We start from the raw sequence: 14,232 nt of genomic DNA, 5'->3' as shown, positions 1-14,232 counted from the left end.
CGGACCTGTTGCGGACTTTGATCGGTGTTTACTGTAGCCAATGGTGGCTCAGTGGTCTATGATGTGTTACCCCAATGTGCTGGTTTTCTCAGTATTTTCTCTTTCAACTTTCGAATATACCAAAACAGTTGTTAGAACCTTGAGGAAAAGAGGATTATTGCATCCAGGTTTCTGCTGTTGTGGAGAAGATTTCAGGTGGTTTTCTGAGACGTAGTCTCTGTTCTCTCAGGTCGCAGATTACTCCAGTCACAGTTCCCCCCCCTCAGCTCTTCCTCCTTCGATCCTCTGATGTAGTCTCGCTCCCTGAAGCCTCTCACAAAGAAAGATTGTCATCACGGAGTAACAGTGACGTTATTACATCATTACAGGTTGACAGACATTTTCTTTTTGTTCAGCCTGAGGGAACTTGTGTCAGTGTTGTCATCTCTGCTTGCACAGACTCTGATGAAGACTTGGAGGCAGAGGGAGGAAACGTAATGACTTTTATGTGAGTGGGGCCCCAGGTGGCCCCGGGACTCTTCCTTTATTAACTCTCTGATTCCAGATGAAATTGGACCAGTCAGCTACCCCCTCCGTGGTGCTCAGATTGATTCTGGTTTCAGGAGGTTTCTTGTCCACAGTCGACTTTCTGCCTGCGTGAAAACAGCCTCTAAATGTCATTAACCCACACTGTGGACAGTTCATCACTTACTTTCAGACTTTTGCCTCCATTTAAGATCAGACACAAAAGATAAGAAGCGCAAGAAAACTGTTCAATCACAAAAACCTTATTTCACCACCTTAAGCAGAGGCACCTGGTCAAGTACGAGGGGAGCCCAAATTCCCACCATGAGAGCTTATCAGCTATTGTGAGTCCTGAACAATTTTTGTTTCTTTTTTTGCTGGATATTTGAAGGCAATACAAAAAATAATACAAAAAAATCTGTATTTTTGTTATATTATCAATGTCAATATTGCAGACATATCATGATAATATTTCCGTGCCTTATAGTCCACCCCTGCATCGAAGATCAATAGATTATTAAGATTTTTGTGGATTCATTTTGATCAGCTGATCCTGTCTGCTGTAGTTTGTGGCCTTTGGTCCACTGATGTGTCCACACTCACTCTGTCAGTGTGGTTCTGACTGCAGACATCATGGCTGACACCTGCTTACATCATCACACTGATGTCACACCGTAGTTGCTGTTGCCTGGCGCCGTCGATTAAAAACCCAGTAACAACTGAGCGTCTGAGTACATGCAGGAGGTGCTCTGGAGCAAGTCAGTTAATCCTCCGGTCCCCCAGCAGCCGCTTAGAGCTCCACTTCTCACAGATTGCAGGGAGGTTGCGCCTTATTGCATTTTGTGGTATTTTATTCCAGAGAAGAGGATGTGCTGTTAGGGAGATAACGATCTGAGGAGGAAGGTCTGTGGAAGTGTTCGAATACATCGCGGTCCTGATTTAATCTCAGCTGTTCTGTGCACCATTAAAAAAGGTTATAAATGTTAATTTAGAGGATTAATATGACCAATTATTTTAAGCAAAGCAGAGAGCAGCAGCGTAAAGGCCAACCTGAGATCGTCTGGAACTGGTTTTCTTGCTCAGTCTCATCACATTTTTAAGTTGAGTTTCACATCAGATCAGATCGCGCTGAAAAAGAAATTTTGCCTCCTCACATTGTGAGAAAACGAGCCTACAACAACAGTACAATACTAATTAGCTGCCTATAGTTTCAGCTTTCATTCATGCCAGCTCTGTGGATTATATTATTAATATCCTACAACACTGAGAACAAACAAGAATTAACTGAGTCCCAACTGAGATTAACTATGAGAGGCTGAGCGAGTGTCGCTCACAATGATTGTTACAGCTTCAGCAGCAAAAACAAAAAATCCATCAGTGATGCAACCTGAGAGAGAACAGAAAACTCTTAACTCCCTCTTCATCTGAAGTGCATTGTCAGAAATATTGCTCCTCTTACTTTTCATCTAGCGCCATCATCTGGTCAACGTTTATGATCAGACACCACTGTTTTTCTTTGACATTGTCTTTTTAATGATTGTTTGTTTATAACATGAAGTACATGTAAAGCACCTTGAGTGTATGAGTTTTATTTCACTTTACTTAAACTATAGTTTGTCTCTAGTCTTGAACTCACCATCACAGACAAACCAAAGCTGATGTAAAGTCAGGGGGAATGCATTTAAAAGCATAAATGTTGCATTCAGTGACCATGATCATGTGATTCTCCTGTGAGTCCAATGAAAGAACGAGCTGCAGAGCAGAGATCAGAAACATGAAAGACAGTAATAGGATGGAGGTCAGAGGTCAGATGTCAGGCATACAGTCAAGGGACCAAACTAAAATATGAGCTGTGTCTCAATTCAGGGGCCGCATCCCTCGTTGAGCCAAGGTTTGATGAAGGAGGTTAACTCGAGGTTAAGGTGTCCACAGGATGGCTAACCGGCTGGTTATCTGAACTTATAGGCTTCTTCTCTGTCAGCTAATTTTCCATTAACACGTTCAACTTCTCCTCTCTCCAGTCTCAGTCTTTCTTTATGCGCTTAATATGAAATATAAATTATCTGTGTAATTGCTATGTTAAATTTTGTTAAGATGGAAGTTGACCTTTGATGCATTTAAGCTTGAAATTGAAGGCTGTAGTTTCAATGGTCCTAACATAATAATGGTCCTAACTGCATCAATCGATGCAGTAAGTCCTGCAGCTGGCTAGCTACCAATGTCATTTAACTTGTTATTTCAATAAAAATCTGAGGTTTTAAAACCCCTTGGTTTTTTTTAGCGAATTGAAACCCACTCGTGACATTTAAAAGTTTAGTCCTCGACCACTGCCACCATTCAGTTTGCCGCCATAGTTTTTCTTCAGAAAAAAAAAACAAACTGAATCGTCACCAGCCAGAGCATGTGAGCGGAGTGGAGCGGCGAGAATTCCCGCTCCTCGCTCACATAGGTTGCCGTCCCCCTCTCTCCTCGCTCAAAGTCGCAACACGCCGCCCCACCCATAACCGCTCAGCGCTCCAGCAAGACTGCATCCCGCTCCGCTCCACACTCGCTCCACGCTCCGCTCCAAAAATGTTTGCATGCATATTAAATTTACATGTTTAGCTGAAGCCTTATATCTAATCAGAGGCAGACTGGGACACAATTTCGTTACATTCTCTTTCATTCTCCTTATCATCACCATCTGTTATTTTGACAAGAATAGTGCACCTGTATGACCTATCGGCCTCTTTTTTGAAATATTTTGCGAACTCCATCTTGCTGTCAGTAGCCTAACTGAAGTGAACACCGATGCATTCTGGGGTATGTTTGGGCATGCATCGGGTCTGTGATGTGAGCGGTAACGGAGCGAAACTGGAGCGGGATAACACCCCGCTCCACCCGAATCATCCTAGAAAAAAAAAGTCCCGCTCTGCGCTCCTTTCAAAATTCGTCCGCTCCGCTCCCCGCTCGCTCACACTCCGCTCCGCTCACATGCTCTGTCACCAGCATGCACTGAATCTTGGGATTGCTTGGGCCTTGAAGGATCTGCCCATTGGATCCTCCAAATTCAGGAGAGGAAGGAGCTTTCAAAATGAGACTGTTGGTTTTCAAATGCTGCTTTTCAAAGGGTGCGGCCGCTGACTGGATTCACAGTTTTTAAGTATTACTGTATCGTGGAATTGTGGGACGTTTGTTGCAGTCAGAGAACATAATGAATTCCCAGGAGAAGGAATTTAAATATATAGGTCACTTTCCAGGAATACAGTGTGTTTTCACATGTTCAGCCGAGTGGAAACCCGAGTGAGAAACAAGACTCAGAAAGTTGGAAGTACAGTTATTAACTGAGGCTGCACAGTACTCTAAATATGTTTCAGCTACAGTCTGGAAGATGTACCAACAGATGGTATTAATTGATGATCCTACTAGGATTTAACAAGTAATCAAAATATTATTGAAATTGCAATATGGCAATAAGTGCAATATCCAAATCACAGGAGCTAGAGCACAGATCCAAGCAAAAGTCACATCATCTTTTTTATATTTTCTTCAGTGAAAATGATTGCTATATGATTTTTTTTTTCATAGTGTTTAGCCCAAGATCCTACAATACCCATAAGCCCTTGTAGTAAGTAAATTGATTTAAGCTGCCGTTAGTGCAGCACATCACTGAATTTGAGGTTTGATAATTTGTTGTTTGCTGAATACTTCCCAACAGTGCTGTTCATGTTTTGCACTGGTGATTGAGCCAGGGGGGTTTCATGTCCATCCAGAAAGTGGTTGTGCTTCAGTTGTCATTTACGAAACATTGGTTTAAATCAACTTTCCATCCAACTGTAGCATTAATTTTAACCAGTTTTCCAGAAAATCAGCAAAAGAAAAGGTACGACCCATTCTCGTGAAAGGAAAAGCTTCGTTAATTTGTTCAAATTTGGCTCAAGCGTTCACTTGGACTCAAGGATGAACTGATTAGATTTTGGTGGTCGCATTTTGTGGCCATAACTCGAGAATTCATATCCTAATTATGACAAAATGTCACACAAGTGTCTCATAGGAAGTTCAAAGCTCCTCCTGCTGTGACTGTTGCCTGGTGATGACTCTTCATTTATCCGTCAGACTCACTCCACTGATGCTTCTTGTGTGTCCTCAGATGGGTTCTCAGTACAGTCAGCAGCAGCAGAACGTGGGCGGTTACTGTCAGCCGGGTCAGCCGCCGTACTTCAGCCCTCCCCAGCAGCAGCCCGCCGCCCCGAGCCAGCCGCCGTACATGCAGCCCCGCCCACTGCCGCAACAGGTAGACGCTGTGAAACTGTCACACCTGACCGAGAGCAACGTCTCACCACTCGTTCTCCTCTGAACATCAGTGCTGTTCTCACTCTTTCATTCTGAGTGACTGAGATTTGATAATGTGAAATAAGGTTACGAAAGACTTCCAGAAGGTTTTGAGTTTACGTGAACAGCAGCAACAAATCAGCAATACAACCAGCAAGATGACAGAACAGGAAGTATTAAAATGTAATGCATCAGATTTAGGAAAACAAAGGCCACCATGAGAGATTTTCCTAAACTGGATTATTGGATCAGACTCAGACTCTGATCTTTGGTCGTCTTCGTCCTTCCTCGTCCTGTCGCAGAGTTCCTGCGTTTTTGTGGACCAGGCTGAAATGAAAGCGAGTGTTTCAGAGGGAAACGACTCCGTCGAAGCCTCCAGAGAGTTTAAAGTTTCTGCTGGTGAGGCCATCAGCTTTTCTTGCATCATGGCAAAGCCCCAGAGGCTTCTGCAAGGTCGGCACCTCCCTGACTGAGCGGCGAAAAAATGTCTTTACAAAGCATTTTGTCTTTGACCGACTTCTTAAAACAAGACAGAGAGTCTGCCAGTGGGGTGATGTTATTACAACCTCAAATATTATACTTTTATGTAGAAAATGAAATTGAATAAAATCATTTGAGGGCACAAGCTGCTGAGCGCAGAGAACAAAACAACTACATTGAGTCCACAAATGAATAGTTTTTTAGTTTAAGACAGCCACCAGGCTGCCAACAAGATTGAGCTTCTGATGTAACCTCAGAGTAACCAACATGTATGTACTGTAAGATGTGGCAGTAAGCATCAGAAACTGAGAGAGTCACTTCTCATTTGTTGTGATTCTTACTTTATTGATTTGCGTCTTTTAGGTCAAGTGGATCGTGTTGTGTTTTACAGATCAGGGAGAAAAGTGAAGAAGCAGTGGAGGGAAAATCGATTCTGAATCCATTAGCTGATCACTTAGTTGAGTTTTGTATGTTGTTAATGAAGTTGTGTTGATGGAAGAGAGAAGGTGGACGTGTGTGGTCAGGTACCCAAACCTAACATCTGCTGTCAGTCTTTCTGTTGTCATGAGCTTTGATTCAGACATTCACGAATCTGGATGAGTAAATAAAATGCACTGCCGTCATTTGTAGATTACTTTATAATGAGAATGTGCTATTTTTCTACTGTTTACCTCCTGATCGTCTTCAGAAAAGATAAAGTATTTGCTGCTGTGACTATCGAGAGACCTGAAGTCCCCCCAAACGGCCCTCCTGCAGTTTGACTTACATTTTTGGATCACTGTTCAGTCCGATTTTCGACTTAAACGTTTTTCTTGGCACTGACGTCTGTGCCACTGTCAGACTATCAAGTCTTGATTTGTAAAGATCAACAAATCATTGCTTTTATGCCATGACAACTTCTTTTAAAAGATAAGCGACATGGCATCGTTTGCGATAGAACCGCCATATTGGAATGATTTGTTTGTAATAATTTATGTGTAATTCAGAAGTAATCATAGTAATAGTTTCCAGTTTCTCCACCATCTCATCTTTCAGTTTCAATCAAAAACATGACACCCACAGTTTTAACGTGGAGCTGTTTTCAGTTTGAATCCCTGCGTATGCCTGAACAACATCGTTGTTAGCATGCTGATGTTAGCATTTAGCTCAGAGCACCGCCTTGTCGAGGCACATCCTCACACAGGCACCAGTATGTCCTGTAAACCTTCATCACAACCAGTTAGCTGCTAAACTACCAGTGACATTTCATGTTGCAGGTCAGCAGAATAAAAAAATGACTGAAAGTCGTCCTTTGTTGCTACTTCCTGAATTCACTGAATCATCAATCAGAATCAGATTGAATCACGAGATTCCAAAAGATTCCCTCCGCTACAGAAAGTCATGCATTCAGACAGGGAAGGGGAACAGCGCCCTGAGTCTTTTACTGTATGATCAGATCAGTGACACAGTGGCAGAGTTTGTTTTCCATCTGAGGAAGTCCCGACCTTCAGCTGCTGTTTTATCTCCTTCAGCCTTGAGACGACAGCAGAATGAAAACAGTGTGACCTGCAGCAGAGATGAGGATCCTTATTTTATGACAAACAACATTTGTAGAATCTGTATGTTTAAGATTCTTTTGAATTGAGAGGAAGCACCACAGCTTTGCCCGGCTCTTTGTTGTTGTGTTTCTCTGGGACTTGAGGAATCCATGCTGACTTTAAGACAGCATCAATTTGCTGAGGAGGTGTGAAATGGTTGAAAGCTTCAGAGCACCTACGAAATGGACATTGAGGTGAGGTTGGTTTGTCGATTGTTGTTCCAGTGAAAAGAAAAAAAAAAAGTGTTTTGTTGTATGAGCTTTGTGTCTGCATCCGTCTCGATTTAGGAGGTGCCACAGGAGGCGTACGGGGGCCGGGGCCAGTCTGCTGCTATGACTCCTGGGAAACCAAACCACGAGGAGATGAGTCTGAGCCAACAGGAGAGGCCATCCAGCCTGCCGGTAAGTCTGAACACAGCAGAGCATCAGTCAGTTTGGAGGAGAGAGGAGTCAGTGCCACTGACTGTCGAGATTTTTATTTGACTCCCGAAGAAGCCATTTAGAGACTCACAGTTGATATTAGGAGCAGAGCTGCAAAATATCACATATTTTAGAAAGAAAATCAACAAAACTCCCTCAGCTACTCTTATTTAAAAAAAAAAAACAAAAAAAGTTCATGCAACACTTATGCAAGTAAACCTAAACCTCAGAAAAAAACCTGCCTTTCTTTCTCCTGTTGAAATTCAAAGACTGTGACTGGCTGGCTGTGCACAGGAAGTTAAGCTGTCTTACTGGAGGCATTGATTGACTTAACTGATTAGCCAATAGTACTTACAGATGATGGCACGGCGGCTTTGTCGTTAAGAGGAGACAAACAACAAAAGTAAAAATCACTGGCAAGAATGTAAAACTGAACCACAGCAGTTTATTGATTTTCTGGAGGGAGACTCGCTCTAGAGGCTAAAAGCTTTGGAGTGTTTTGTTAAAGTTGAGTAAGAAATGGATTTTAGCAGCATTTTGTCTTCAGTCGAGTATTTTCACACCACACACACTGTATTCGTTCAGTATGTGTGATTGTGTCATAGTGTGTTGAGATTGGACAGCTTGTAGTGCACGTTAACAGATCCGCTCTCGACCTAAAACCAGCTGCTTCATGTCGTTAGCTGGTTAAAAGTTCAATCTGGAGTGACACTCTTGTCCAGAGCTACTCACAGCAACAGACGAGAGTTTTCCTCTACAGATCCAACTTCGCTTACGTTCCTGTTTGATTCAAAAAGCCCCATAAAAAGTGGAGGATGAGGTTTGGGATGAAGCAGCTGTGAGTTCTTGACTTCCTGTCCTGAGTTCAATCGGAAAGGGTCAAAGCCAACAGATGGACCCCCGTTATATAAAAAGATGAGCAGTTTGTTGCGTCAGGCTCGTGGTCATGTTTCAGACCTCCCTGCTCTCTGCAGGCTCTGATTGTTCTGCAGCTCGTCATTGTTGTGGATAATAACGGCGTCCTCTTTTCTGTGGACCTGAGCCTGCAGGTATCACGCTCTGAGCTCCTGATACTTCCTGCTGGGTCATCACTGACATAAATGATCTGTTCTCATGAACACTGACTCAGCTCTGCATGAACTGAAAGTTCCACTGAAGCCTGAGTAAAGCCTGCCAGGCTGCACAAAAGCCTTCCCAAATTAAGCCATTATGAATTTATTCATCCGTATTTTTTTTTAATCATTCAATCAGAAAAGTGTCTAAAATATTGACAAGTGTCTGTCTGTGTTACCAGTCAGCACTGACTTTATGATTTGCAGGTCAAACGCTGTCTCGTTCAAAACTAGTGCTGCAACTAAAGATTATTGTCATTATCTTCTTTATTAATTAAATATCAGGTTAATAAAATATAATTAATCTTTACTGAAAATGAAACTATATATTTATCTGGTTTTTAAAGGTGAATAATTTCCTGAAGCTGCTGCTAATGTATTGGGGGCTTTTTGAATCTGTGGATTAATTCACATTTAGTGCTGTAATGATTATTTGGGGACTGGTCCTTTTAATATATCTTTTTCTCACTGAAAATGCCAAAGTTGGACAATGTATCTCTCAGCGTAATCAGATAAAATAAAATACATAAGAACCAGTCTATCACCTGCAATCACTATGTGATAAACTGCATCAATAAGAAATAATAGAGGCCCAGTAATGGAGCTCTGGGGAACACCTGAGCCTGTCTCTGGTGTGTTTGTTGGATAAACTCAGTGCAGCTCAGGAAACATCAGTGCACTTGAGTGGAATATTTTCCAGTTAGTTTCACATCTCTGTCGCATTCGACTGCGGTCGTCTCCTCCTGCTGGAAAGCCGTTTTAAAGCTGCTTAAAATCACTTTCAGCACTGAGGCTCTGACTGCAAGTGCTCCTCTTTCTGTCTGTCTGCCCACTGCTCTTTCTCTCCCCGATTCTCCTTTAATGGTTATTTATTTAATTTCTCCACCCATCACTCTTTCTCCACCTCTTTCTTTCTCCGTCTCTTTCACACTCATCTTTTCCCCTCTGCTCCTTCATCATCCCCTTTTCTTCCTCTCTGTTTTCCTCTCCCTCTTTCTCTTGTTTATTATTTCTCTCTCATTGCCTCCGTGTTAGCCTGCTTCTGTCCTCCTCCTCTCTTTCTCTTTGGAGCCTCCTTTTGAAGTCACTGGTGCTGAGGCAGTTGCCATGGCGACAGGCGGAGGGGAGACGGCTCTGTTGCAGGAAGGAAAAAAATCTGCAGAAATCAGCTGCACCCGAAGGCCTCACAGACTCTAATAAGTTGACTTCGTAATATTTAGCTCTGTATTTTATTCCCTCTTGTTTAAATAGTCGGCTGATGCTAAAATCTAATTGTTGCTTTGTTTTGGGGGACTGTTTCTCATTGTTGGCTCTCTGCAGTATATATAATATATATATATCATATTGGTAAGATAGAAGTTCAGTCATTTTTCAGGGTTTAACCTTGGATTGAAGCAGCGCTGCTGTCTGAACACACAAGACACGGCATCTTAATCTGCATGAGACTGAAACAAATGTATTTAAAGCTAAAATTTAAACTTCACTTTGTACAGCATGTTTGCATGTTTCAGCAAGATAAATCAAGACTTGTACAACTGTAAGAGCCAGTTTGGAATTAAATTTAGTTTGGAATTAAAAGTCTTTACGATTTTATTTCCAGAATTGTTTCCGCGATGGCCAAGTTTGCCTCCTTGATGGTGTAACTTGTCAGTTGGGGTCAAATGTCTATCAGTTACCAAATATTAGACCAAACTAAACTGTTGTTTGTAGGAGTTTGTAAAGCTCAACACTTTTCTCTGCGGGATTATCTTCCTCCAACATGGACACGTTCAGTTTGTGTTGGTTGGTCAGTCCAACCTGTTTGGAGGAATTAAAAAGATGATCACTGCCATGTTCTGTGTGAGTTCTGTCAATGTTTACTGGCTCTGCTGTAGCTGTGATTCAAGGAGGAGAAAGAGGGGAGGAGGGTGTGGAGGAGAAGGAAGGGAGGAGAGGAAAAGGAGATGAAAAGAGAGGAGATGAAGGCAGAAATAGGAGATGGAAGAGAAGGAAGTTGATGAAGAACAAGACAGGAAGCAGGAGGTGAAGGTTGAAGGACAAGAGGAAGAGATAGAAGGAGGAAAGAGAAGGGGAGAGCATTGGAGGAGGTGAAGGATGAGTACAATGTTGGAGGAGAATGTATGAGTAGAAAAGGAGGCGAAAGCTGAAAGAGGTGCTCCAATATGAGGAGAAAGAAGGAAAATTAGAGGAGGAGGTGAAGGATGAAGGAGAGGAAGGGAGAGGGAGAAGTTGTTGAACATGTTGGTCGACTGTTTTACTGTTCATGAAGTGTTTGTGTGTGCGTGGTAGATGATGCTGTGAAACACACACACACACACACACACACACACACACACACACACACACACACACACACACACACACAGTGATTCGTGAGCTCTCATCCAGAGCTGCTGACAGTCGAGCCAAGAGAAATATTTAAATTACAAAAACAACAGCCGCTGACTAACAGGGAGAGAGGAGTGTGAGATGGCGGGAAAGGAGGAGAGAAGGAGGTGTAGAGGCTGATTAAAGGAGCATAGAATGAGGTGGAGGAGGAGAGGGAAAGCTTTGGGAGCTAAATCAAACCCCCCAAAAAACTGAAATGAGGAGAGGACAGGAGGAGAAGGAAGGCTGAGGAAAACCAGGAGACAGAAAGGAGGAGAAAAAATAAAGACTAAGGATGAAGAGGAATGAGTGGACGAGGAAAAGAACATGAGGGAAAGAGGACAAAGAACGGAGGTGAGGGAAGGAGGAGAAAGAAGTAGGAGGCGATGGAGGTGAGGAAAAGCAGGGCAAAGAAAGGAGGTGAGGGAAGGAAGAGAAAGAAGGCTAGGGGGTGGAGGAGTAGGAAAGGAAGACAGGATGAAAGAAGAAAAGGAACAGGGAGAGATATCAAAAAGAGAAGGCAGGGAGGAAGTACAAGGTAATAAAAGAGAAGGAGAGAAGACGAGGAGGTGACGAAGGGCTGTAAGTCAGTAGGCAGAGAAGTTCAGGGGGTGAGGAGAAAGCAAATTGGGAAGAGGAGGAGATGAAGGAGGGAGGAGATGAGGAAAAGACAGCAGGAAACAAGGAGGAGAAGTAGGACGAAGTGAAGGAAGACAAGGAGGTAAAGTATGAGGTTGTAAGAGGAAATGAAACTGAGGAGGCCCAAAGGTGTAGGAGGCAAGGAAGTGAAGGAGGGACAAAGGAGGAGGTGAAAGTAGGAAGAAGATGGGAGAGAAGAGGAAGTTGAGTAGACGGGGAGAAGAAAAACATCAAGAGGTGAGGAAGAGGTGAAGAAAGGAAGGAGAGGAGAAAAATAGATGAAGAGGAGAAGAAAGAGAAGATGAAGGTCGAGCGAGGCTTCAGACAAACTCTCTCTCACTCTTCACTCTTTATAATTAGAACACACACCAGGAGTGTGTGTGTGTGTGTGTGTGTGTGTGTGTGTGTGTGTGTGTGTGTGTGTGTGTGTGTGTGTGTGTGTGTGTGTGTGTGTGTGTGCGCGTGCGCGCGAGAGAGACAGAGTGATGCAGTGCGGCAGCTGATTGGCTGAGCTGTTGGCAAGGGGCGGATGGAGGGAGGGAGGATGGGTTACTGTGCTGTGATTGGCTGGCCTGAGGCCCAGGGGCAGATGGGAGATTTCAGCGCAGTGCTTCTCTCTTCTTCTTTGACTCTCCTCCTCTTTCCTTTTCTTCCTCCTTTTCCTCTCTCATCATCATCTCTCTTTTCTCTCCATCTATTCGTTTCTCCTCTTTTTCCTTTTTACCATCTTTTCTTCCTTTTCCTCCCCATCCTTACCTCCTTTGTTCCCTTTATCTTTTCTCTGCATTCTTGTCCTCTGTGCTTTCCTTCTTTTTTCTTTTCCTCTTCTTCTGTTTGTCCTCCCTATTTTTGAACTCCCACTTTTTCCCCTTTTTCTCAGTCAGTCCCTCTCTGTCCTCCTCCTCCATCTCTTTCTTCGTTCCTGCTGTCCTTCATGTCCCCTCTGCTTCTCTTTTTTCTTTTCACTCAATTTGCCTTTCTTTCTTTCTTTCTTTCTTTCTTTCTTTCTTTCTTTCTTTCTTTCTTTCTTTCTTTCTTTCTTTCTTTCTTTCTTTCTTTCTCCTCCCCTTCTCTTCTCTTAACTGAGCTGCTTGTCTTCACCGATTCAAAATAATTGGGACTAAAACATAAATTAAAACCAGAATCAGTCATTTCCAACAACTGAGCCTTTCCAGGATGCCCCTTTCATACCCAATCAAGATACTATCACCTGTTACCAGGTGTTTTTGGAGCGTTCCACATCTTTCCCAGTCTTTAGTTGCTCCTGTCCTAACTTGTTTGAAACATGTTGCAGCATCAAATTCAGAATAAGCAGATATTTCAAAAAATCAATGATAGCTGTGATCCACCAGATCACAACCAGGGACTGGATCCAGCTCGCATAACTCACCCTCACAGGATCCCTGTCTGGGACAACACACTGTGGTCCTAAATCTGAAATAACAAACCTGAAAAAGAAAAGAAAAAAAAGACGTCGACAAACTTAAAAGCTGGATCTGAAATTGCATTTTCTCTTTTCTCGCTCGGTTAGCTGCTCGTTATCTTCCTCTGTGAGCTGCTGATGTTCTTCTGCACCAAACTCGACACTGAAGCACTGAGTCGAGGCTCTCAGGGAGTCAGTCTGATGCGGATTCAGAATCTGCAGTTTCCACTTGGCTCTGTTGGTTTTGGTCAGACTGTTCATGTCCCCCTGCTGAGTTGGAGCAGACGAGATGTTTCCACCTCATTGAGGAGCTGCTGAACGAGGCATTTATGAGCCGTCACTGAAGAACAGTCAGTGATCCTCTTGGAAGTGTGTTGGCGTCATGTCCTGAGCTGCAGCTGGGATGTTTCATTGAAAGACTCCTCTGAAATCCCACTGGAAGAGTAAAAAAACAATCAATCCGAAACAGATTTCTGTCTCTACAGGAAATGTTGAGATTCATAACTTGATAAACTGACTAAAATCCAAATAACAGCAGCAGCTGTGTCGCCTGTCTGTGTTTCAGGATTTGTCTGGCTCCATTGATGACTTGCCCACCGGCACCGAGGCAGCGGTGAGTTCAGGGGCGTCGGGCTCTGGCAGCACTCAGGGCGACCAGGGGACCCCGGCCCGTTCTCCTTTCTCCCCCCATGTCTCACCTCGACTCCCCCCGCCAGCTCGCACCGGGCCCTCCCCCTCCCCCTCACCGTCCCCCGCTGGGTCCAGCAGCCAATCACGGTCCGGACCGATGTCTCCTGCCACCAGCGGACCAGGTAGGGTGATAATGTCACTTCCTGTCTCTTCCCTGGAGCTTGTTAAAAGCCATTTAAATGGTATTATTAACACTCTCTGTGTCTCCCTCTCAGGCTCTCAGTTGACCCCTCAGGTCTCTGGTCCTGGATCAGATGTTGGTCCTCATCCCTCCCAGTCTGCCATGACTCAGGACAGAGGTACACCTGACTCAATAGTGTGACAGTGTTGTGGATTATTCACTGTCTCACTGTTAAAAACATCTGACCATCATCGTCATCGTCTCACTGTCTCTTTGAGCCTCCAGGCCATTTGGAGCACCTCACCCTCAGAACTGTTTTTTTAATCTCTGAGCTGCAGCCAGAACAAGTCTCTCTGTGTCTGTCCCAGAATTTCATCAGTCTTCAGTCCCGCTAGCAACTCTGAGGAGCTTTTCACTGAAAGCCAAAAATGTCAACCTCATGGAGGTACTAGGGGAAAAGTCAGATGGTCTCTAAAGCCAGTAGCGTCCATCCTCTGTGGACCATGAATGTCTGTACAAAATGTCAGGGCAGTCCATCCAATAATTGTTGAGACATACATACCGACCAGCGTGACTGAAAATGCTCAAA

General features: G+C 43.7%; 1 protein-coding gene across 4 annotated transcripts in view; it reads left to right on the top strand.

The window, feature by feature from the left end:
* Window positions 1-14,232, top strand: part of arid1b (AT-rich interactive domain 1B) — a 40,278-nt gene that overhangs the window by 7,556 nt on the left and 18,490 nt on the right. For all 4 annotated transcript variants that reach the window (XM_070986733.1, XM_070986734.1, XM_070986732.1 and 1 more), the window contains exons 3-6: window positions 4,634-4,777; window positions 7,160-7,273; window positions 13,398-13,644; window positions 13,738-13,821. In XM_070986733.1, the coding sequence (XP_070842834.1) occupies window positions 4,634-4,777; window positions 7,160-7,273; window positions 13,398-13,644; window positions 13,738-13,821 (589 nt within the window). The remainder of the gene's footprint in view (window positions 1-4,633; window positions 4,778-7,159; window positions 7,274-13,397; window positions 13,645-13,737; window positions 13,822-14,232) is intronic.

Source organism: Chaetodon trifascialis, chromosome 19, assembly GCF_039877785.1.
Source record: "Chaetodon trifascialis isolate fChaTrf1 chromosome 19, fChaTrf1.hap1, whole genome shotgun sequence".
NCBI classification, from domain to species: Eukaryota; Metazoa; Chordata; class Actinopteri; order Chaetodontiformes; family Chaetodontidae; genus Chaetodon; species Chaetodon trifascialis.
This window is presented reverse-complemented; position numbering and strand designations above follow the sequence as displayed.